This window comes from Watersipora subatra, chromosome 7 (genome assembly GCF_963576615.1).
Source record: "Watersipora subatra chromosome 7, tzWatSuba1.1, whole genome shotgun sequence".
In the NCBI taxonomy this organism is placed as follows: Eukaryota; Metazoa; Bryozoa; class Gymnolaemata; order Cheilostomatida; family Watersiporidae; genus Watersipora; species Watersipora subatra.
In genome coordinates this window covers 27,158,828-27,184,512 of record NC_088714.1, presented here as the reverse complement: position 1 = coordinate 27,184,512, position 25,685 = coordinate 27,158,828, and the positions used below count along the sequence as shown (strand labels likewise).

General features: G+C 33.3%; 2 protein-coding genes across 2 annotated transcripts; both read right to left on the bottom strand.

The window, feature by feature from the left end:
• Positions 1–177: 177 nt before the first annotated feature.
• Positions 178–11,506, bottom strand: LOC137399684 (glutathione S-transferase-like). Its single transcript, XM_068085875.1, has 5 exons — positions 11,413–11,506; positions 8,205–8,340; positions 4,254–4,346; positions 1,517–1,755; positions 178–625 (listed from the first exon to the last, which is right to left on the bottom strand). The coding sequence occupies exons 2-5, from the start codon at positions 8,338–8,340 to the stop codon at positions 455–457; spliced, it is 639 nt and encodes a 212-aa protein (XP_067941976.1). The 5' UTR covers positions 11,413–11,506; the 3' UTR covers positions 178–454.
• Positions 11,507–13,773: 2,267 nt separating this feature from the next.
• On the bottom strand, positions 13,774–20,591 carry LOC137400051 (glutathione S-transferase 1-like). The gene is made up of 5 exons (XM_068086361.1): positions 20,540–20,591; positions 19,341–19,476; positions 17,544–17,636; positions 16,403–16,641; positions 13,774–14,087 (listed from the first exon to the last, which is right to left on the bottom strand). The coding sequence occupies exons 2-5, from the start codon at positions 19,474–19,476 to the stop codon at positions 13,917–13,919; spliced, it is 639 nt and encodes a 212-aa protein (XP_067942462.1). The 5' UTR covers positions 20,540–20,591; the 3' UTR covers positions 13,774–13,916.
• Between the last annotated feature and the right edge of the window lie 5,094 nt (positions 20,592–25,685).

Here is a 25,685-nt window from a genome sequence, read left to right as displayed (position 1 = left end):
CACCCTCTAAACTTTTGAAATGGAAGGTTAGGTTTAGCATCAGCAATGGATTGAATAATTCTCCATTTCTCTGTAACTGGCATACAACTAGTAGGTCAGTGGTTCGAATCACAGAAGGACCGTTGGTGGTGTTAGGAAAAGCATCCAGCAACAATTGCTCCTGTGCCAAATCCCCTTCACAGATGGTCACAGTATATTTAGTTCTAGAATAAATCTGGTTTTGAATAAAGTGCCATACATGCAGCAGAGAGGGAATAAATTTTGATAATGAAATTAAATAACTTTAATAGGATGAATAGAAGCACTTATCTATGAATTTTAAAAAAATATCCATTTTTTAATCTTTTAGTAATCACCCTTAGTCATTACAAGCCACCTACAAGAGTCTTTTGAGATAACAATAATTCATATCAGAAGTATTGACACTGGGTAATATTTAGTAACAACTATAGAGTTATATTCCAAAAGGGGTCTTTGGTCTGCTCGCTAAATACGCCTTCATTTTTTCCTCATTCTGGACTTTTGCAACAAATTCTTTAACCCAAGGAGTAAGTTCCATAATGTCTGGAAATGCCACAATTCCAAACTGTAGGGTGTTGTATAACCAAACATCTGCAAGGTTCATCTGCAAAAGAGTTAACTGTAGTCATTATTAAATGGTAAATTTATATTTAGGTAAAACAAACAGCAAACAGATGATGTTAGGTTTGTGATTAGGAGGTTCCGTGAGAAACTGCAAACTAGTAGTTTCATAAGACCTCATTAGGTTGTTGTAGCGTACAGATTAGTACTTTGGGTTATTCTTACTACTGTTACTATGATCTTTGCGGTGTTTTTATATTGAATTTAGTTTGACTGCTGATTTTAGGCATCCGATCAATTGAGTTTGTTTGTTGTCAAGTGTGACAAACAGGTTATCAAATCTGAACTAACGAATTGTAATATCGTGAACTATTCAACCAAACATCGTTTATTGTTTGTAAAATACATCAAAATCATGGATGTCACAGCCGTTAAAAGCTATTTGATAACTAGCCGTTGTAATAAAATTTATAGTGAAAGTCAAACCATGAAGCATACAAATATTGGACTTTGCGATTTTGGTCAAAAGTATGTTCAATACAAGTTATGATGTAGACATGGGATCAAGCTTGGTGTACTACATATATCAGTTGCTTGTGAAAAATAGAGCAAAGATGGATGAGACATGGTGGGAATTAATGAGAATTATAGGTAAGAATCAGCGAAACTGATCGAACAGATGCTAACAAATGTACAAGGTTGAAAACCATTCATTTTCTAGTTTTCTAATATCCTGTGATATATTTTGATCTCGAAGCTTGTCATATATTTTTATGATAAACTAACATGTGAAGTTTATTGCTGTATTAGGATCAAGTACCTGATCATTTATGATAAACTAACATGTGAAGTTTATTGCTGTATTAGTATCAAGTACCTGATCATTTATGATAAACTAACATGTGAAGTTTATTGCTGTATTAGGATCAAGTACCTGATCATTTATGATAAACTTTCTGTTCCTCTGCTCCGCAATCGACTGAAGAAAATGCATTGACTTAACAATGCGATCTTTAATGCCTGCCTTTAGTTGAACTGAGTTATCAGGTTCAGGGCAGCGTTTAAATATCTCCCACTCATATATCTTCTTGAGGAGGTCTTGAAAGCAATCGGAGCAGACCTCAACTACCATGTCATTCAATGCTTCCTCCCAAAGACTTCTGCCCATCACACCTGTTAAAGAGACAATCTGTGTGTGCTCAAGTTCAGTTCACAAAGGGTAGTTCGACTTGAACATCTCATTTAGCTGTTAGGCAGTTGATAGATGCATAGATAAATAAATGGATAGATGATGGATAGATAAATAAAGAGATAGGCGGATAAACGAATAGACGGATGGACGGATAAGCAGATGCAGTAGATACAGTAGATACAGTGAATAAAAGGATGGATATATAGATAGATAAATAGATAGATAGATAAATAGATAGATAGATAAATAGATAAATAGATAGATAGGTATATAGATAGATAGATAGATAGATAGATAGATAGATAAATAGATAGATAGATAAATAGATAAATAGATAGATAGATATATAGATAGATAGATATATAGATAGATTGATTGATAGATAGATAGATAAATAGATAGATAGATATATAGATAGATAGATTGATTGATTGATTGATAGATAGATAAATAGATAGATATATAGATATATAGATAGATTGATTGATAGATAGATAAATAGATAGATAGATAAATAGATAGATAGATAGATAAATAGATAGATAGATAAATAGATAAATAGATAAATAGATAGATAGATATATAGATAGATAGATAAATAGATAGATAGATAAATAAATAGATAAATAGATAGATAGATATATAGATAGATAGATAGATAGATAGATACAGTCAAACATGGATAACTCGAACTTCACGGGACCGAGCAAAAGTGTTCGAATTATCAGAGCGTTCAAGTTATCAGAGCACTGTCACAAGTCCATGTATTTACTTATTTATTAGTAGATACATGTACATATGCAAACTATAATATAAATCAAAAGCACAAATGGCTTGTTTCAAATTAAATGCTTCTAATGTAAAGTTTAAAACGTTTTTATGAAAAAGTGTAGAGATTTTTCTATCACTTGAGATTGGTTTGTTGTTTGAGGTGATGTTATTGCCAGGACGTTTTTTTAGATTGACATTGGCAAAACTTGATCGTTGTTGAAATGCTCAAAAGAAAAGACATCTTTTTCTTTTGAGCGTTTTACCCACGATCAATTTTGCCAACTTTTCTTGAAGTTTATGCAACTTCAAGAAAAAGTTACCAAAGAAAAACCCCTTACTTTACCTGGGATTCGTTAAGAGCAACACTCCGAGGCAGTTCAATTAAAAGTTTTACGAGGTTTAACGGTACATTGTATATCACTCACGCTTTTTGAATGGATACTTATTGAATGTACACACGTATTCTGTGTTTAGGTCAAACGATGAATAGTTTTTTTAGCTAAAACAACGTATACGTTTAATAAAAACAATTTTAAGACGTTTTAAACATTCAACATTCCGACGTTGATTCAACACGGAATCAACGTCGGAAAACTATTCGTCACGGGCTAGCCGGGTCACGCACTCAAGGATTTTCGCCACGCACATACAAAACAACATGCTGTTTTTGTTTTGTATGCGCGTGGCGAATATCCTTGCGCGCGTGACCCGGCAAGCCCGTGCTATTCATCGTATAGCAGTATAAATCAAATTTGACCAAACCTTTAGAAAAGTCGTTGACAAAATTATTTTGCCGATGGTGGTAATAACAACGCTTATGAATTACGAAAGTATGAGGTTTACCTCTATGGCTTTGAATAAAGTGATTTTCTAAAGCGATAACAACCGTTTCGGTAGCCGTTGGGCAAAAAAACAGTTCGAATTAACAGTGTTGAGTTCGAGTTATCTATAGCAATTTATCATTACGTGGGAACGGACCAAAGAAACTGTTTGAATTAACCATGTTTTCGAGCTATCCGTGGCCGAGTTATCCATGTTTGACTGTATATAGATAGATAGATTGATTGATAGATAGATAAATGGATAGATAGATATATAGATAGATAGATAGATTGATTGATAGATAGATAAATAGATAGATAGATAGATAGATAGATAGATAGATAGATAGATAGATAGATAGATAGATAGATAGATAGATAGATAGATAGATAAATAGGGAGATAAATAAGGAGATCAAAAATAGGGAGATAAATAGGGAGATAAGTAGGGAGATAGATGGACACGAACTTTGTTTTCATTGGTCAATGCCATTCAGAGTAAACATCTATAGAAGTCAAGTTCAAGGCCCGCAGGAAAACCTACCAAGAGTGAGCTGAGGTGATCAATGCTAGTAATCAAATGTATAAGGAACAGATTGTGACAAAATAGGTTGTCAATTTGAGCAGTTTTATTTGCAAAATTGAAAAAGTTATCCAAAGCAATTTGTAGCTTAAAAGAAAAGGAAAGTAAATCCATATTAACTACCTACAAGGTTTATGTTGCAATAAAACATTCATATTTAAAAATTTTGCTTTAGGTCCACATTAAATAGACATGTTTATCGTAAACACTGTCTTTATTTTACCAGCCAATGATGTTCACAAGGAGTAAGACAACTCTCACACTAAATAGCATTAACTGTTTCAGGAGAAAGTTTGTTCCTTACCAAATTTCTTAGCTGTATATCTTGCTATAGAATTAGACATTAAAAGGGTGCCCTCATCACATTCCAGAACAGGCATTTGTCCAAGGGGTTGGTCTGCAAAGGAGAACAGACAGCAAGTTGCAACAAATTGTTTACAAATGTTCAGTTAAATTTTTGTAATGCTAACATGAGTCATCATTTTATTAAATTAGTACTTTTGACATTCTTGTGGCTGTGAGAGATCCTCATGGATAATCAGTATGTGTATAATTATCACATGAAATGATAAGGCGGCTGAGTAGGGCTGTGGTTAGCGTGTTGGCTGTGAAACGGAGAGTCTCAGTTTAATTCGTGTGCAAGGCAATTTTTCGCTAGCGCAGTTAGTGTAAATTTAGACAAACAGACACGGTTCTAATTATAATAAAGATATAATAAAAATGAAAAATCAAATATAGTCAAAGCTTTGAATATAAAGTTTGTGATCTACTATATAGATCTGTGGTAGAACCACTGTGTATTTACTTTAGTCTCAGCAATTACTGTACTTAGTATAAGTAGCCTATATATCAGGATAATTGAAAAAATAGGCTGAATTTAAATTTTTAGCTTGACTAAAAATATAAGATTTTGCTTGTAGTATTTAAAAGATTTTCCTGAAAACAAAAAAAAACAAAGTGGTATAATAGTAGAAATAAACAAACCAATAAATAGTAGAAATATTATATGGTATAAAACAATAACAATGTAACATAATAGTAATATAACATTGTCCATAAAAATAGAAAGAAGTACTCCGTAAACTTAAATTTCTTTGCAAAGTCTGTCTGAAAATTAGATTCCGTAGCAACAAATGCATAATTGTATTCATTCTAACAATTGTTTTGTTGTAAATATTAAATCATCCTGAAGATGATCTGACTCAAAGTTTCAGTAGATTTTATTAGAAAGTGTCAGTATTTTTCTATCATTTGCGACTCTTTTTATGTTTATGGTGATCTGATTATCAAGATGTTTCAATAAAGAAATCGACAAAAAACTGATTACGAAATTGATTGAAAACTATACACGAAATGATGTCACTATTGGTTTTCATTGCTATAGTCGATACGTGCTATTGCGTCCAAGTGTTACTCATTTCTATTTTGTCAGTCTTTTTGCAACTATTATTATAGACGTCATAATCACACGTTCGCTTGATCTGAGCATTGTAACTGCGATCAAGTTTTATCAATTTTAATCTTGAAACATGCTGGTAGTCAAATCACCTCAAACATCAAATACAATCGCAAATGATAGAAAAATTCCGATACTTTCTGATAAAATCTGCTAAAATGTTGTGCAAGTTCATGCTTAAACCATTTGCTGTAGAAGCCTAGTATTTAACGAAAAGAGCTTGTTAAGAGCGACTGACGGTAGTATCCTTTTTTCTCAGTTGGTTAAGTAGTTAGTCAGCTACGGGGCTTCAATAGCACTGATTCACATTTGTCATCAACCCATGCTACTACTTGTGTTCAAGGCCTCTGAATCATTATAAGTTCTTTAACAGTAAACTACTGATTTAAACTGAAATTTACTGTTTTGTTGGCCCTTTTACTAAGTTTGTATGTTTAGTTTCTGTAAAACTTACTTCAAACATGGCAGGGCTGAAATATGATCACAAGGGCTTTTCTCAAAGTACTCAGGCTATGCTTTAAAAACACTTTTTTTTAAACAGAATTTTTTATAAAAATGTTTTAAATAACGTAATTTTAGTTATTTATACTTACGTATATAACTAACAAGACCACATAAAAGTTTTTGCTGTATAAAGTTTGCAAAGTTTTAGAGTCCCACCCCATTTAAACATTCAGACTTGATAAAAGCTAGTTTTAATGTGAAGGCTCTAATCATCATCTCAATAAGATCTCATCTCAATCTCAGCTGTAGTTTTAAAATCTCTTAGTTTAAACAATTCTAAAGTATCAACACAATGCATCCAGTCTCAAACAATTAATGAACCAAAGTTACATATTTTATGAATTAGAAAAACAAAAGTGGTTTAATCAGCCTCGTCACATTTTTCTAAAGTCTCAAATATGCCGACAGCATCAAACCTGTAAATGAAATAAATGAGTTAAAGATATTGCATGTTCATATATAAGCAGCAATTGAGGGTGTAAGCAGCATCATCATTTTACATCACAGCTGAACATTGTGTATCCCCGAGCGCATGGGTAATCAGATTTGCACAAAAATATGGAATTTGTGCAACACGTGAGAAAGTAACTCCAACTAGGTTAGTTGCTATTCCATGCATTGATGCTCAGAAAAGTGTCTACTCTAGTGTTGCTATATTTGTATTTGTACGTATGTATTCCTCTTTATTGACAATCGTAATCAACAAATTGATGTTTTTCGTGACATGTCCAGAATAAACAACAAAAATGTTTTCATATTCACAAATTTCCGTATTTGCATATTTCTTTCTAAAGATGCAACAGAGAGAGAAATTAGAGAGTGGTCAATAAGTGCAATGAGCTGGCCTTGTAATTAAAAAGCAAGTGACATAATTTGATGTTTCTGTTATTACCATTCCGATCTTGGCGAACAGAGCGATGAGGCAATCAATCCTAAGAAAGTTTACTTGCTGTGTTTTGCTGTATCAGGCAAACATTTCATCACCCTTTACACACCTTTCTGCGGCAATATTTGTCTTTATGAATGATAAGATTATTCTTACTAACTCTTTATAGCCAATATTTCTGTCTCTCTCCTTTCTGCTGTGTCACTATTACCGTCATACGATGATAAGCATATCTACATCCGCCTGAGGTCACTATCGGCTTCTGACGGAGTCTGTTTTTGTTTGTGTTATGGATAATAGGTTTAATCTGTGTGAGATAATCATGTTAGTTCACATGCTATTTGACAAGTGTGAGTGAGGATTTTAGCTAATGCTTGTTTCTGTCATTTTGTTTTTTATGTTATTTTTTCTTCTGTTTTTTTAGTGCAATTCATAAAATATGTTTTCAGATTGTGCCTGGTGAAAACAACTTGAGATACAATATTGCAAAGTTGTTGTTTTACTACTGACAGATTTGATAATGGTACACTCATTCACTCATTTCATTGATAACACTGAGCAATACAAACATGCATGCAGTTATGGACACAGTTCAATCTTGGTGTTAGACCACAATCAGTTATTAAATGTTCTAAAAACAATTTGTTTGAGTTCAAAAACAACTCTTTGCATTACAAGTAACGTAAACAATCTAATTCAGTTGAAGACTAGACAATATCTTTGTTAAGCTTTTTTATGTTATGTTACATGACAAGCTGTACATGTATATTAAAAGAGCAGATAATATATAAAGTACGCCAAATTTTCAGTATATACCCTATAAATAAAGAAGACTAAGCCAAAAATATGTTATCTTATCTGCAGCAACTCAAAAGTTTTTGTATAAAATAAAAAATGTAGAAATAGCGTGTGTTTTATTTTAAGCAAATAATATATTAATACTCGACACAAAACACAGCCAGTATTGTGAAGGCCGCCGCCAACATGTCTGCATTAAATAAAAGGGCGGGGGAGAAAGGGATAGAGGAGGGTAGAGTAGAAAAGAAGGGATGAGAAGAAGGAGGAAAGAGAGGAAGAGCGAGAGAGAGAGTGGGAGAAGAAGGAGAGTGGGAAAGACGCAGACAGGGAATGGGAGGGAGATGGAGAGAAAGAGCGTTGCAGAAATAGAGAGAGCGAGCGATAGGGACAGAGAAAAAAATGAGGGAGAAAGAGCGAGTGTGATATAGCTGACAATTTTTTTTTAAAAGCTGCTTTTAAAAATCTTTGAATGCGAAATGCAGTTAATCAGGCAAATAGTTTTATATAATCAAAATAGATAGAAATATCAAGTCTATGGTGTAAAACAATGGTCTGCAGATAAGTTTCAACCATGTTTAAATGTAAGTTTCAGTCAACATATAGCTTCATACCTTTCTTCAGTGAGGGCCATCCGTCTTTCGTAACTCTATTGTCAGCTAAAGGTTTATCATGGAGAGCATAGAGCATCCTCGTAGGCTCTGCTCGAGCGTATGCATGAAAGTAGGTCAACTTGTCCGTTGAAGCCATCTTGAAAATTTAAGCATATAATTTACTTTAGATCTGTGTCAGCAGATTCCTTTGTAGCTGTTACACTAACACACACTTTCTGAAAGTCATTGTGACACTATTTATTTTGATTATTTTTAACTTTTAATACGTTATTTTGCCAGTTATGGTAAGGTTGCTGCAATATCTTTAGTTGCGGTTTGTGAAGCAAGCTTACAGGCTGCAACTTTAAGGTTTACGTAAGTTTCAGCAAACCTATCAAACTTATTACAAAAACTATCAAGTTATTCTGCTATTTTCATTCTGCTCTTCTTTAAATTGAGTAATTTTAACAATGAACTAACTACACTTATGAGTGACTCGTATTTTGGGAAAGCTCGAAGCTCTGCTTTTTCGAGGTTCACCAAGGACACTTTGCCACTTTGGTTGGCTTACCATCAGAAACAAAAATATTGTGTAGATTTATTTTGGTTTCTTTTCAAAATTTTTAGAAGCTTGTATATTCTCTTCTTTTTAGTATTTCTATTGAAAATCTCTAGTCGTGTCAAAATTCATGTTCCAAAAGCTGACAAGGCTCTAGTTGTTTAATGTAAGTAAGTAAGTAAGTAGAATAGGTATCAGAGTTTAAATAAATTGCTGAATGTTTATATCCGGACCAAATAATATAACAAGGTTTGAACAAACTGGGCTAACCTTAAAACCGAAAATGTTTTTGTGTTCAGGACAGCAAAATCCTAGTTTACCAATATGTATTTCATTGAGTTTCAGTATTAGCTACTTGAACTTTTGTAGCAAGCCACTTTATAATGTACACATATATGTAAATCCTTTCTCATCATGCAAGGCATAGTTCATAATAGAAAACTGTTTTTTGTTCAATTATATTTTTTTCTACTAAAATACTTTTTTAAAGTTTTTCATAACATTTCTATGTTCTTTTGTTTTGCACCCACAACAGTCCTATAAAATGTGAGTATCTTGTCTTTGATGATATCTTTTAAACGCTTTGCGTTTATCTGTAACTTGTTTATACATCTCATGTTTTCAGTATTTGTATTTTATTAATCACAGATTTAACCTACCCTATAAATGAACAGCAACATACCCAGCGATGACAGAACATCATTACAATCAATGCTGATCCTCATTTAGAAAACAGCAATATATTCAGTGCAAATCCTAAACTATTAATAATAGTGCTGATATTGGATAATTATATTTGGCCAGTCAAAAGTTGCATGACCAAAGACATTAAAGCATGTGAAATGAAAAGGCGTTTTCACTGATTCAGACTCAAAATGAAGAAGCTTGCAGCAAACAAAAAACACAAAGCAATTCCAGACAAAAAGTTGAAAATCTAAAGGACTGTTTATGGCGCTGTATTTAGCTACCTGAACGGGTGAGGCTACTTGTGCAATCTTCCTTATTATTTAGAAAGCGCAGTGCAGTCTACTCGCATACAGTGTGATAATTAACATGTTCACAGCTTGTCCATTAAATGATTGACGGTTAACACGGTTTTGCAAGGTCAGCGAATAGCGTTTGTTTATAAATATTCTGATGAGGTGGCTGACTCACCTAATATGCGGGTAGTTCATTGGTTAGCTGATGATAAACAACAACATGTGGAGTAAATCTACTCAATTCTATGTTTTACTGATAGTTCATAGAGGTAACAAAATAGAGAGTTTGCAACCAAAGCATTCTCTACTAGCATTCTTTGCAAGCACTTCCTACAGCATTTAAAACACTTTGTTAGTACTATAGTTTAACAACAGTTTGAATCTTTTTTAATTTAATTGTCTTATATTATGGTTTAAAATGTTAAAAATACATACATGCTTCAAACTAATTAACGGTATACGTGAGAGACGAGAAATATCCTTTTAAAAAAGTTTGCATCGAAACCGATAATTCTCACTTCTACAAAAAGAATACAACAATTCTGTTAAAATGGAATAATCTCTTTACTTTCTTATTATTATTGCGACCTTGATTCAAACCTTTTATATTTTAACCAAGGTCAACATTTTCCATTTCCAGAAGTTTCAAAAGGCTACCGGTGAACATCACCTCGGTCTATAAAGTGACAATTGCAATCTTGAACTTTTATCAGCTATGTGAAGCGTTGGCAAGAAAACCTGCGCATATTTTAATGCAGGTCCGACATTGAATCTAATTTTTTTAAACTAGAAGTTTGTTCCACTTTAGTTAGTGTCTTGGTTTTGCATCATTTTCAGTATTTCAGCTTTTGTTACTTTCACTATTAATAAACCAATTTTACTTTATTTAGAGAACGTACCTGTTACATACATACGTACATACGTATATACGTACATATGTACATATGTACATACCTGTTACATACATACATTACCTGTTATCTGTTATCACTGGCTGCCAACTATTATTTATTAACAGTTAATTTTAAACTGCTAACTGTAAACTGCTATCAGATGTCTTGTTCAAAATTAGTTGACAGAATCTTTCTTATAGGAAGAGCTGTGTCTGTCTGTCTGTCCATCCGCGTTTGTTCGAAGCCACGGTAACAACGTTAGCAAACTCTGACAAGCCAATTTACAAACTGGCGTGCTAACCGCAACATTATTTGGTCACTCTACGACATCACGGAATAATTATGCAAATACTGATCAATCATGATGATCTGTCATGGTGCGCGGAATAGCCAAGCATACGAGTTTTATACCATATTTTATTTAACTAAAAAAATAATTTAATCAAAAATATTATTGGTACATCTACGGAAAGTTTCAGTTTGTGCATGTTTTATGGAATGACACAAAACTGGCTCGTTACGGACAGGCTCTCTCCGTTACGGACAGACTCAAAGCAAGCTGCTTCTACCGTAATTTACTGACTAAAACTTCAAAAAGGATGAATATGTTATATATGACAGAATATACCTTCTAGCATTTGTTTCAAGTGCAGAAAAACTTTTTTAAGAAAAAAGTTTTAAGATTTTTACATCTTACTGAAAATTTTGCTTAGCAACCTTGGATCTATCATTTGAATTCTATTTCTTAAAAAAGCAGGTTGAGATTTTTATGAAAAAATAGAAATGAAGGTACTTACAGCAAATGTGTCTATCTACCTATGAGAAACTGCTGACAATGAGTGAGGCAGACTTGCTGCCACTAAAGACTTGCTGCCACTAGAGACTTGCTGCCACTAGAGATAGGCTCCACATGTTTAGATTGAGGTAACAATTAAAGCGTTACCATAAAAACAAGTTGAACTCTTAGGAGAAATCTCAAGTTGAGCTGCATTCTTAGGTTCTCTTGAGGTTTCCCACATGGAGATAGGGAAATTCTATCAGCTGATGACAGAGCAGTTTTACTTTTTAATGGCTTTAATCATGAGTGAGTAATGAAAATGTTTTCTAATGTAAAACTGTGCAGATGTAATGAGATTGCAATCGTTGCGATTCCCGCTATCAACTAATTGTCAGCTGTAATCTACTTTACGATGGATGATATCAAGGCTAGCTCGCATGATTATATCCATACTATAGCTTTCAATCTTGGCGGAGCGCCAAGGCTGGAACAGCGTTATAACTGTCATAAAAGATAATAGTCATAAAAATGGTATAGTTTTAATATACTTAATTTATAAAGTTTAAAGTTCACTTTATAACTTGACCACTTTAAATCGACATATAATATATTATATACATATTATATTATATGTTACAGTCAATATGTAAAATCAATCAATTTGTGAAATGCTTAGGCATTTTCTGTCAATTTACAAATTGTCTGATCCCCTCAATCATTTTAAAAAATGACTGAAATTTTTAGGCATTTTACACGTGTTATACATGAATTATGTGTCTCTGGACACGCCTTTTATGCATTACAGCTTATGGGTGTATAATTCAAACTGGTTTCAACTGTAGTGCCCTTTAAGGGCACTACAGCGAAACCAGTACAAGTACAACCAGTAAACATCATATGTTGTGCTTATTAAAATAATTATAAATATATACATATTTATTTATTGTTTATTGATTTATCTATTTATTTCTTTATACAATAATATATTTTATATAAACATGCACAAATACATTTTCATTCATGATGTTGTGTATAAGCACATATAATTTTTTAAGCAATTCTCGCTATCGATGGACCTTATGTATTTTTAGCTTAATCTCATAAATTAATATAGTGGGCCACCAGAGGCCACCCAATACTTAAAATCCTTACCTCTATGAATTAGAAGAAAAATTGCCACGGCATTCTATTAGTTTCTTTTGGAAACTTTTTCACCACCTCAGCTATCTATATGCTTTTTCTAAGCACATGTGCTCATGCCATTTCTCTGATCTTTTTAGTGAGATATTTCAGCCTTCTCATTTTCACTGTTAACACTGTTAACACTGTTAACAGCTGCAGGTAATCAATGCTATGCATTTGAGTTGAATCATGGACATTGACGAATAACATATTTAGCCTTTGGTTTTAAAGTACACTAGTTTAGATAGGAACACGGGTATCAGCTTGATACAGTAAGTGCTTATCTAGCCTTTTTGTTATTAGAAGCAGTTAATGTTGGAAAAAAGCTTAATTCTTTACATCCCATCTGGAATAAAACGCAATTACTTTACAATTGTTCATCCCACTTTCAGATACAGTGATTCCCCACTGAACAGCTACTAATGCTACCTGCACCAGGTGCCATCTAGTTGGTAACAGCTGAAGTAATATTGGTTAGGTGTGAGGTAGACAGCACTGGCTTTGTAGCTAACATCAGCTGTAGTGGGTGTGGCGTTATAACTAGCCATAGCTATATAACCATGTTAATTAGTTGTTGCTAATGGTCACGCATTTGTTTTTTCTACATGTCTACAACTTATTATTTATTACATTAATTATTACATTATTTATTCTTCAATAAATTTTGTTAGTGTAGCAGTTTTTGTTTTATCATTTGGTTGGTTGCTTGTGTATGACTCGAATAATGAATTGCAGGTCATGTGGTTTCATCTTTTTTCTATTAAATTCGTCATTCCAAGTTTTACATGCCACATGTTCATACTTATATACTATAGTTCAACTTTGTTTAAATGTATTTTTGTTCATTAGAGCCTAATGTTAGTTAACAATGTGCATGGAAAAACTAGCATAAAGCTTTGACCAATCAGATCTTAAGCTAGCTTTTCTCATACTTATAATCCTTCAGCACCACCAGTTGAAGTTGCTGTGTATAATTAAATTCTCAACATATTTTGTTACTACTTGACACAAATGCTTTAAGTCGTGAACTTTATAAACGCGAGAATATGCCAAAAGGAGTTGTCATTCCATGGAAGACATATTAGCTGCCATTCCGGGATTGAATATGATTAGACAACTTCTCTTAATGGTGTATTGAGAAAGAGTGTGCCAGCAAGAAATGTAACAAAACAGCGTTTTACCACAGGTACAAGATACATTGTAGAAGTTTACTAACACTAATGCTTCTTTATTTAATTTGAAAAAGTGAAATAAATTTTGTAAAAAATTTATTTGGAAAAAGTTGTTCTATTGTAGCCCATCATAATAGCAACCGGTTGTAAAAATTGTCAGCTGGTCTTTTTAAATGCCTAAGGCAGACGGCTTCCTTTCTGCCAAATACTTTTTCAAAACTTCATCATCTTCCATTTTTTGTGAGAATTCCTTGATCCAGGGTGTTACTTCCATCATATCAGAAAAGGCTGCCTTACCAAAAACTAGGGAGCAGTAAAGCCACACATCAGCCAGAGAGATCTAAAACAACCAATTCACATGTTTATAATTAAGTTTATAATTTTTGCTAAAGAGATTAGCTTTATTTAAAGTTTGGAATCAAATATAAAAGTAAGAGTAAATTGAAACAGCTCAAACGGAAAGCTAATAAAGAATACCTCAGATATATGGCTATAACGCACCTTTCCAAACATGTCATACATTTGATAATAGAAAAGTTCTAGCTAAATATGGCGAATTTTGATCATAAATCCCTTTCTAACATGCTTTACAGCGTAACAAATGAGTCATGCTAAACATGTCACACTTATGATGAAAGAGTACGATCTAAACATGTCACATCTGTGATCGAAGAGCATCTTCTCAACATGTCACAGTTGTGATCAAAGCACACTTTCTAAACATGTCACATTTGTGATCAAAGCACACTTTCTAAACATGTCACATTTGTGATCAAAGAGCACCTTCTAAATGTGTCATACTTGTGCGGGTAGAGTATTTTCTAATTAGTAATACATTTTTTATGTATATCGAAGTGATTTTCTATTTTATCACCACGCAAGAGGCCCACAAAATATTTTTTCCAAGTTATGGCCAATATTTTAAAGCATTGTGCATAACACCTTTTATCAAGTCAAATTCCTTATTTACGACTTACAGTAAATGTTCACAGTTTAATACTAGCGATAGTTCATCGCAAAGTTCAAGGCTATCAGACTGTCGCAGTGATGAATTATCTTCAAGTGTTAGCTGACTTTCAGTGAATTTTCAGGCTCACTGACTGTGTTATTAGTATCAATAACTTTAAAGGCTTCTCTTTAATAAAAAAGTACAAAAAACAGTACAAAAGTGTAGTCTTACTTCTTTATGACAGTAAACATCTCACCAATTCTAATTTAATTTTAATTATAGCTAAGCACCACCAGTTGAAGCCAGAAGAATAAGAAAGCGGTATGTATTTTTGAGTTACTCTTTTAATTTTCAGCTATTAGCATGGAACAACTCTTGTCTTATATTGCTCTAGTTTGTACACTGATCTTATACAGTGGCATTAACCTTGGCAAGCTTGCAGGGATTTCTGCTTTCATTTCTCTTTTAGTTTCATCTGTAAATTAGAAAACTGATTTGTGAAAGATTGCGTCTATAAAACACCACTTTTCGTACTATTAATTACAAAAATGTTGTTTTGAGCAAGGTTTAGATCGTCAGTTAACTGCATGCAATTGCTAGTACTAGGTTACCAGGTTATATTAGGATGCCCCCCCCCCGCCTCACCTGATCAGTTTCTATCTCTGGCTAAGTAATCAACAGTCACAAATGAAACCTGAGTGTACCACATGTCACAGATTTGTTGTTGAAGCTAAATTTGTTATAAAATATTTTTGGTCAGGTTTCAGCGAGAAGCAGCAGTGAACTGGTGGCCTGGAGCTTTTGTCCTCTGAACCACAGCATGAGCTTCAATTTCCAAAAAGACCACTGGTGGTAGCAGTAAGGGCGTCGGACCCTAAACAGTTTTCTCTGCCAAACTGACAATGCAAACGAGTCCACTCTCTGGCAAGAAATCAACTGCCTAAGTTGATCTTAGGCAGTTGATCTTAGGCTTATGCCTAATACTAGGTTTTCATACAGTGATGGTGTAGTGACACCTGATGTGCTACATTGCTACGTGCGCTGACAAGCGGATCACATTTTCATATGTCACTTTAATAGAGCAATGATTGCGTGTTGTCTTATGTCCAGGCAAATGCCTAGGTATGATGCGGCCAGAAAGCAAGAACTGTGTGCGCGCATGTATGATGCTGTTCGTCACTAAGGTCGTTTCCATGGCACAAAGATGGCACATCACATGAGTGATTCGCTTCCAAACAGTGACACTGAATAACAGAATGAGACCGTCATGGCTGTTTCCATTATGACATTCCAGCGCCACGCGATATCACTGTATGAAAACTTAGTATAACTTGAGTTGGTGAAAAAAGAAGTTGCAACTACACATTTAGGCTATTATTATTACTATTATTATAATTATGTAAATAGCAAATTGAGGGCGTCAGCAATTTATTGCAAAACTTTTGCGCTTGTAAACAAGCTTGTTCCTTATTTACAAAGAGCTGTTTATACTTCAAACCCATCTATTCCATTCGCTTCCCGGTGTCCTAGACAATCAGAATAGGTTTGAAATGGCTTTTGCTTGTGTAATACCAAGTACATGTAGGTCTATTATCGACTTCAGGCATGTCTGATATTGCTATGATCATAAAAGGGGTATTAAGGCAGTGAACAGTAGTGGATGGCCATAATGTACAAAAGCAGCACCAAAATCATCAGAAGTGTACCTTGTCATCTACAATAAACTTTTTTCCTCTCTTCTCAGCAGTTTTCTGGATAAAATTCAATGACTTGACAATTTTGGCTTTTACTTCTTCTTTGATTTTCTCAGAATCTTCCGGTTCTGGTACCCTTTTGAAGACCTGCCAGGAATAAATCTTGGCAGGAATCTCGTTGAAGACGTCTGAGCATGTCTCCATGACCTGGTCATTAAGCGCTTCTTCCCATGCGTCTTTTCCGGCCAATCCTACATATTTGCCAGTTTTCATAAGTTCATTATATTTGTACGACTTACTACAATGTGTTTTATGCTACCATCAATACTATTATCGTTATTAGTTCCATCGCCAGTTCTGCACTTCACACTACCACTGATACTGCAACTACCACTATAACTACCTCTGCTAGTACTCTTACTACTGCTTTATTACTACTACTACTACTATAACTACTACTATTACTAGTATTATTACTACAACTATTACTACCAATATTACTACTACTGTTACTGCTATTACTATTACTACTACTATTACTACAACTATTACTACTACTATTACTGCTATTACTACTACTACTATTACTATTACCACCACTACTATTACTACTAATATTGCTACTACTGTTTCTACAACTATTACTAATACTTCTAATACTACTACTATTATTATTACTATTATTACTACTAATATTACTACTACTTATACTACTACTAATACCACTATTACCATTACTACTACTACTACTATTACTACTACCACCACTATTACTACTACTATTATTACTATTACTATAACCTACTATGACTCCTTTTAAAGAGCAACTTAAATAAAATACAAAGTGTAGTCAAGCTGTAGAGTGTAGTGTATTGTAGTCTAGTGTAGTCTAGTCTAGTGTAGTCTAGTGTAGTCTAGTGTAGCCTAGTGTAATCTAGTGTAGTGTAGAGTGAAACCACAGTATACATACTTGCATACTTGGTTTTTAACTCACACCAACAAACATAATAATACAATAATCTGTATTAGTATATAGTTGGCAATAAATATTTAAAAAATAGCATCAAATTAAATATGGAATCTAGCCTAAAGTGCAACAAAAAGACAAACAAAAATTTAAAAAACTTGCAAGTCATTTATTTTGCAGTCTTACCAAAGCCCTTAGCCACATATCTTGCTATGGTGTTGGACATAACCAGAGTGCCCTTCTCACATTCGAACACTGGAAGTTGACCTAGAGGCTGCTCTAAAAATAAAGTGATGTATGGTAATACTAGAAAAGAGTTTTTTTTAATGTATATAATAACTGGTAGCATCAATATTACTGTAAAAAAATAGTTTCATGACAGCTACAAAGTTTTAACGCTAATTGCTCAAATTAATTCTTTTGAATTTGACGGGTTTGCACCTCAATGTTTTAGATTTTTTTGTTAGCTGGCTCAATTTTCATTAAAAGGTCAAACTACAAGGACATAGCACTAGCTCTAGTAGACATTGATAGTTTCTAAGTGTTACATTATCTTTTGTTGCATGAAAAAATTCATTTGGTGTGAGTGTGCCAAAATGAGATCTTAAATTAATTTTAACATATGTTGCCAAAATTGGTTTACAACACCAAAACTTTGAAATTGAGCTCACATATATTGCAGACGTCGGTGTTAATTACACACTTCTTCGCTGATTATCTGTGATAACATTGTTAACACTGGATTGTTAACACTGTTAACACTGCCACAAACCCACCGGCATTTACATCAGCGATTAGTCCGCTGCATATCATCCTCATTACACGATGCGCTGCTGAAGCAACAGTCCTAGACCAGCCACAACTATCAGAAAGAGAAATATAGATTAAGTAATTTGCGACAACCAATCACCGTCGCCGAAGTGGTGCACAGGCTGTCCTGGATTCTCATTGGCGTTCCTGCATTGCGAAATATTGGCAAAGTTAAACATTTGCAATGTTTTCTGGCATATTCAAAATGCTTCAGTAATGTCATTGGTCTACTGTGCACTTAGTCAAAGAGTAATTATCGATACAATGTGAACCCGCCTTTAGATACTGTGGTAGTTACCTTTTGTCAAAACTGAATTTTAGCGAAGATGAGTATTCTTTATGAAAACATCCGCTATTTGTCGGTTGAACTTCACCATTGCCACCAACTTGTATAACCATTTAGAAAATGTCTGATTAAAAACTTAACTAGCTGTTCAATTGAATATACTTAATTCATCAAGTTCAAAAAATACACGTTCTTTTGATCATAGTCAGTCTCCCTGAACATCGTTCTAATTATTGAACTTTGCTCCACGCAGCCATGGTTCAGAGCCGGATAAATACGTGTGTAAAAGAGATGAGTATGTTTGCGTAAGGTATCAGTAAAATAGGCGTTTTTTTATCTATCGGACAAAGTGGACTGAAACGATTCATAGATTGAGCAATCAGTAGATCTTCATTAACCGTGAAGTTTTCGATGAATGATGGCATTTGTTAAAAAGTTGAAAATTAAATGTTTAACATGAATCTGTAAAGCACCCTATGCTTGTACATACACATTTTAAAAAGTTTTAAAAGAGGTAATATAATTTTCATTTATGAATTGCAATTTTTATCTATGGGTTATAACTTGCTATAGATGCAAACTATAATTTTTTTAATTTATTTACGAATTTAATTACAAAAAATTACAAAACAACATTGTTTGCATGCTTTAAATAGCAGTTGGGTGTCTTTATAATTTTCACTTTTTTTGATCAAAAAAAAATAAAAGATACTGAACCTAGTTTGTCGTTCTGTAGATCTTTGCTTGCCTGAATCATTTATTAATTTTCCTTTATTTATTATTTTTCTGTTGAGCTCTTTGCAAAAAGGCAAAAGTAAATGAACAAGATCACAAGCAAGATTTGGCATAAGTAATTACTTCAAGAAAACAAGTTTGTTGATATTCACCTTCTTTGGCAGCAGGCCACTGTTCAAGCTCAATTCTCTTGTCTTCAAACTCCTTGCCGGCGAGCGCATATAGTATTCTTGTTGGTTCACCTCTTGCGTAAACATTGAAATACGTCAGTCGATCTTTGGCAGCCATCTGACAAGCACAGGTAAAGGTCATATAATCGTAATTTTGCTACATATTTTGCTATTCTATGCATAGCATTGTGAATGAGGTTTCATCTATTTTGTTTAATGCTTAAATTTGTTGTTCTGATTGACTATGTTCATCAAACAGCAGCAACAAAAGAAGGTTTTTTGACTCACAAAACTATTTTTTGAATGATAAAAGTTTAATCTATTCAGATTAGTGTCTGTCTTTGAACTTGTTAAAGAATTCAGTTGGCAAAAGGGGGCTGGTGAGCTGGAAACCATTTACTAGGAGGCGGCAGCCTAATAGTTATATGTTCAAAATCATTTTAAGGCAATTGTGGAATTATTTTAAGTTTTTCATTCTGACACTGAAGAAACTATAATTTAGAGAGAATTTAAATAACTCTTTACCCTACTTTGGTTTTAAATTAAAAGCGATGCAGGAAAGTTGAGCATTTCCTGCTCAATAAAGATATGCAACTGCAGTTTGATCCAATGAAATAATTAAGTATAATTACCGTATGTCGAATTAAAATGATGCCATTTTATGAACCCGTACCTGGCTTACTGTAGTTATATTATTATGTTATTATTATATAATTATACTTATAACTAAAATAATAAGAAGTTAAAGAAATGCTCCTAAAATTTCTTATCAGTTAAATTGTTATAAATTATTTTTGAATTATGTTTATATGATTGGTAGTACTATATAATAATACTATTTGTATCTCACTAAAATATTATAGCAATAATAGTAGTATATATAGTATAAAATCCATATAATATGTTTGAGGGATGCAAGAGTAAAAGATGAACAATTAAAAGTGGATGATAACTCAGAGTTGTCATTAATTAGTGCACCTGATAATAGGTACACAAGAAAGTGTTGACACTTACATGTTATCATGTGAAGACTAAAGCTTACAATACTCCAACTTGCTAATTTGCTATGTTTGTTATCAATAATATTAACTAAACCTCTTTTATTACAAAATACATCAATTATCAACTTTAGTACTTTTCATATGTTAAACAATAAAACAAAAGACAAAGTGAACACTCACTATTGTTAGGAGGCTTGTTCAAGGTCAATACTCGTCGGAAAAAGGCCTAAAAGTGAAGTGAGTTTGAATGCTGCAGCCATCAAGTCTTTAAAGGGGCTGCTTGTGCAAATATTATGTTTGCTTAAAGATAAGGCGCTGGAGGGACCATAGTTGTAGGGAATATTTAGAACATGGTTGCTTAAAGATAAGGCGCTTGAGGGACCATAGTTGCAGGCAATATTTAGAACATGGTTGCTAGGTCTTTTGAAATTACTCTTCTGGGCTGTTTAGATTTGCAGACGTGCCAAGCTTTGTTTTTGTTTTAATGATTTTGTTTATCAATACAAACAGCTCAGTATGCTTGAAAGTGTTGTGGTAAAGCGGAATTGTGGCATTGTAACATCTGTTTTACTAACAAAATGATTATTAACTGTGTTACTCTTTGGTGATAATAATAGATTGATCATGTGGTTAGAGAAACAATGAGTTTGTCTCCAAGAATTATCCTGACCAATCTGTATCTTTTGGGCGATTCGGTACTTCTTATACATAGATAAACAACTCCAAAATTAGGATGAATTTCGGGCCTTCACATTTCATCAGTGCACACCTCCTAATACTAGCAGAATCACAGTGCCCTTGTCTCAACTGCGGTAACCCAAAGGAAGGTGATAATCAAGTCTGGTAGAGTGTGTTGATTGTTGACAGCGCTTGCATTATTAAAAGCCATATAAAACAGCGCGATGAGAATTTTTTTTAATTTATTGATCTTTATAATTTGTTGTCTCATCGTCTGATTTGTTTGAATGGCCTTGAACAATAATCATAAAGGTCATATCTATCTGCCTCCAAAATCTTTATAATATTTTAATGTTCTTAAGCTACAATAACCAAACACATTCCTTGTATGCTAAAAATATTTTATTGGTTCATTCACTGGTCATCAGTAGAGTAATCGGTCACATGGCACTAAAAAAGTTTATAGAAAAGCAACTCCATGTTTGTGAGTATATGCATATAACTACATACATGTATAGCGCAACATCTAGTAAGCATCATGAACAATATTTCATGCCATTATTGTTACCTATTGTAATATAATTACTCAAAGGATTTGCAGTACCAAACAATAGATTTAGAAATTCACTCAGTATATCACATTATTCTGAGTAGATTACAAGTCTGCCTAATGGTTTTCCATCTTTTTTTGTATGTAGTTAGTGAGATAGGCCAAAATATCAGCTTTCAGATGATAAATAGAAAAAATATTTTATTCAAATGCTTTATGAATTATTGCTGATGCAATCTATATATATATATATATATACATGTATATATATATATATATATATATATAAAATGAGAAATATATTATATTTCTCAAAGTATGTCTGCCGTCTTTCTGTCATACCGGCTATAGCTATTATTAGAATAGCAGTAGCTGGACAACAATGCTGAGGCAACGTCATGGCCTACCACCATTAGAAGCCTAGCACCTATTAACTAGTTTACCGGAATTACTAGCTTACTAGCTTAGAATTAGTAAGCTTACTTAGTTTATAAGCTGATTTTTAATGCTCAGGCAAGGCCGGAAGGCACAGTTAGTGCTACTATATACAAACCTAAAATTGACAAGCCAAATTCCTAGAAGAGCTGGTACTGATGATCACAGCTGTATATGAAGGCTTATCGAGTCTCCTATTCAATGGTAGTTACTCTCTTCATATTTTAATGTCTCTTTCAAACAATGCTATAAAAATTCTGATTTCGCTGTAACTTTCTTATAATTACGTCTCATTCAGACTTGAAAAAGAATGTGAGTGTGGACAGTCCCACCAAACAAATACACATTGCACCTAGTCGTGATTTTTATCTTACGTTGTGTCTGTCTAATACTCATGGAAACACATTACAAAATACTTCTCAACTCTATGAGATAAATCTATGAACTAATTTGGCACAAAGTAAAGCAGAAATTTAAAGCAAACCATAGTACACAGTCAAATTCATCATAGTAATACTTTACAGTTTATATAAGTATAGTATATCATTAAAGAAGAAAAATGTTACATAAAGGTTTTCACAAATGCTGACATTATGGTTGCATATGTATATAATATAACATAATTTAGTAGTATATATAATATATATATGTATATATAATAATATAGGCCTATATATAATAATATAATATATATAATATAATATATATGTAAATAATATATATACATGTATATAATATATATTATATGTACATGTATATAATATAATAGTATATGTATATTATATATAGTATATATATACATGTATATAATATATATTTATATATGTATGTACATAGTTTTTATTGTCATTAGTAATCACCAACAAAAGGATGTTTTTCATTATATGCCAAAAAAAGAAAAAAAGGTCGCAAATCAGGAATTTTTGAGTAAGTTGAACAGAAGTGTTTTTAAAGTTGGTCATCTAATAGTATTGCAGAAGAGTCGAGATGGTGAATTCAAGGTGGTAGTAACATAAGGTTTGTAAAATGAAACATACAATCAAGGATGCAGCATTCTGTTATCAGTTATAGTTATCTGTACAACTGTAAAAAAAATAGTGCTCATCGTTTCTTTTGAGACGAGTATAAAGTTTTGTCCTCTTTGTTTGTACTGATAAAAGTACTATGTTTTTATATCCATAGTTAACAAGCTTATAGACTTGAGTTTCACTACGCAGTGGGATTTGCTCTATTCACAAAGTAAACTCAAAACTTAACAGTGGCCAGTATCATGCAGTATTTCTCTAATCACCGTCGTTAGCTAGGAGTCTTTTTTCACCCAGAGCGTTTCGCGCTGAAATTATATCAATCAAGCACTGCTTATGCAAATGTTAGCAAGTATACCGGCATGTGTTATCAGTTGGCTAGCGTTGTAACGCTCGTTTGAACGCTTGTTTGCAAGGTCAAGGCGGTGTACAAGATGGCTGGCTACCTGTGTTTTATCTAAGGATACTATTCCTCTTTACTATAAATAATTTCTCTCAGGCTTATCGGGCTCATCAAATTTTTTAGCCTATTTTGCTGGAAAAAAAAACAAAACACGGTACACAGTTACATTTTCAATAGTAACTGTTTACTGTCATGTACCGTGTGAGAAAAGGTGTTTGTTAAAAGGTGTGTGGCGAACGCCGACAATTTGGTTATCTAGCGACCTAGATAAAAGTTGCTGGCACTGTTGCTCTTATACTACAATGATCTATAGGCCTACTATAATAAAATCGTAGCACATCTATATATAAATATCTCAATGTTTGTTTGCCTTCTGTTGATCTGTCTGTTTGTCCGCGTGTTCAGTTATAGCAATAGAGTTTTAAAAATAAAAATCCTTTGCAACTCAGCACCTCCATCTCTGCAATACAACTGGCTATACTATAAAATAACTTGTACACATGCTTATTACATCTGCCAACCTTTCATGGCTTAACACTTCCACTGGGGTTATGTGTGACGCCATTCCAAAACAAAATGTGTGCCCATATACATGTTCATCTTGAAACCAGACTAATGCAATCAGTCTAGAGCTGTAGTCGGCACTGCAGCTAGTACAGTATAGATTACACAGAGATAAACACAGTACACAAAAATAAACAAACGCTTTTATTTAAAAGTTAAAATGGTAAATGTTGTAAGCGTTGATTGTAAATAAATCTTATGTGCAAAATCTTTTTTTATCCCTCGTGCAACACCGGACATTCATCTAGTAGGTATATAGTTCTGCTAGTACACAGAACATGGCTGGGTAAATCTAGACTTCTAACTACAATTACATCAATAGATGAATTTTCCAACAAAGTAAATTTGCAGTCAAAAATACATTTTCACTAATAGCAATTTTCAACCACTTTTTGGAAATGTCACAGTTTGTAAGTGTAGATAGAAAAACTGATGAAAAATTGAAAAAAAATGAAAGTTTTTAAAATTATATATAAGCTAAGACAGTTTGAGTATGACATGACATAGAGCAAATTAGAATAAATCGGAGCAAGTCAGAGCAAGTCAGAGCAAGTTGGGGCAAGCCGAGCAAGTCGAGGCAAGTCTGGGTAAGTCGGGGCATATCAGGGCAAGTTGGCAAAGTTTTTTGTGCAATTTATTTCAATACACTGTTTTTGGTATAACTGATATAACTAATTTGTTATAACTTTATGTGTAATTACGTGCAGTATCTATTAAGGAGTTCCCACTTGCTCCAACTTATCATAGTTTGAGAGGAGAAACTTCATAAGCCCTTATCATGGATGGCTTCTGTCTGCAATACTAGAGAAAAGATAATAATCAAAGTTTATGAATGACACATGATCAGTACCATCCAGTGCTTGAAAATCAAAACGTGTACAAATACATGGCACTCTTTCCATTTTGAACTTTGATTCATCAAATCAAGTAACAGTCATGCTATTGCCCAGAAACGGATATCATTTGGTAGGCGTGTCTAAGGAGCGCTTGACTTTGATCAAGAGGAGTGATTAAATAAGTACGCTTATGTAGGGCGCACATATGCTTATGTAGGGCACATGTATGCTTATGTAGGGCACACATATGCTTATGTAGGGCACACATATGCTTATGTAGGGCACACATATGCTTATGTAGGGCACAAGTATGCTTCAAACACTGCCAATGCTCATGATCTATACTCTTGCTAATATAACTTGTGTCGAATTTCATAGAATAAAGTTTAGAGCTAGAGATTACAAAGAATTTTAACTACACCGTAGGATTTTGTTAGTTAAGGCACAAATAAGGGAGTTGTCTTATTTTCATTAGCAGACCTAATTAGCAAATTTAAAACAAATATGTTGCTAAATATTTCTTTATCAAAGCTTTAAACTGAAGGATAATTTTAATAAAAGATAAGAAATAAATAAGCGAAGCAAAAGCTATCATGGCTGAACTAAACCATCAGGCTACATTTTTTTAAGCGTATTGGTGGTATGGGAGAGCACAACTCACCAATTCTAAAAAATTTTAAATAACTACAATTATAGTTTTCTGCATTTCAAGTGCCTTTGATCAATAATACTTCTCATTATATAAAATATAAAGTTAATTTTATGTTTACCCCTAGTGATGTAAAAGTTCAAAGTATTTTGGCTACACTGTAGCAACAAAACCTTTTGCCCATCC

Excerpts from the sequence above, each read along its gene's own strand:
- LOC137399684 (XM_068085875.1), bottom strand. The coding sequence starts at position 8,340 with ATGGCTTCAACGGACAAGTTGACCTACTTTCATGCATACGCTCGAGCA. Across the intron at positions 4,347-8,204 it reads ATGGCCCTCACTGAAGAAAG|ACCAACCCCTTGGACAAATG; the intron begins GTATGAAGCTAT and ends TCTCCTTTGCAG. Across the intron at positions 626-1,516 it reads AGTTTATCATAAATGATCAG|ATGAACCTTGCAGATGTTTG; the intron begins GTACTTGATCCT and ends ACTCTTTTGCAG.
- LOC137400051 (XM_068086361.1), bottom strand. The coding sequence starts at position 19,476 with ATGGCTGCCAAAGATCGACTGACGTATTTCAATGTTTACGCAAGAGGT. Across the intron at positions 16,642-17,543 it reads ATATGTGGCTAAGGGCTTTG|GATTGGCCGGAAAAGACGCA; the intron begins GTAAGACTGCAA and ends GCAAATATGTAG. Across the intron at positions 14,088-16,402 it reads AGTTTATTGTAGATGACAAG|ATCTCTCTGGCTGATGTGTG; the intron begins GTACACTTCTGA and ends TGGTTGTTTTAG.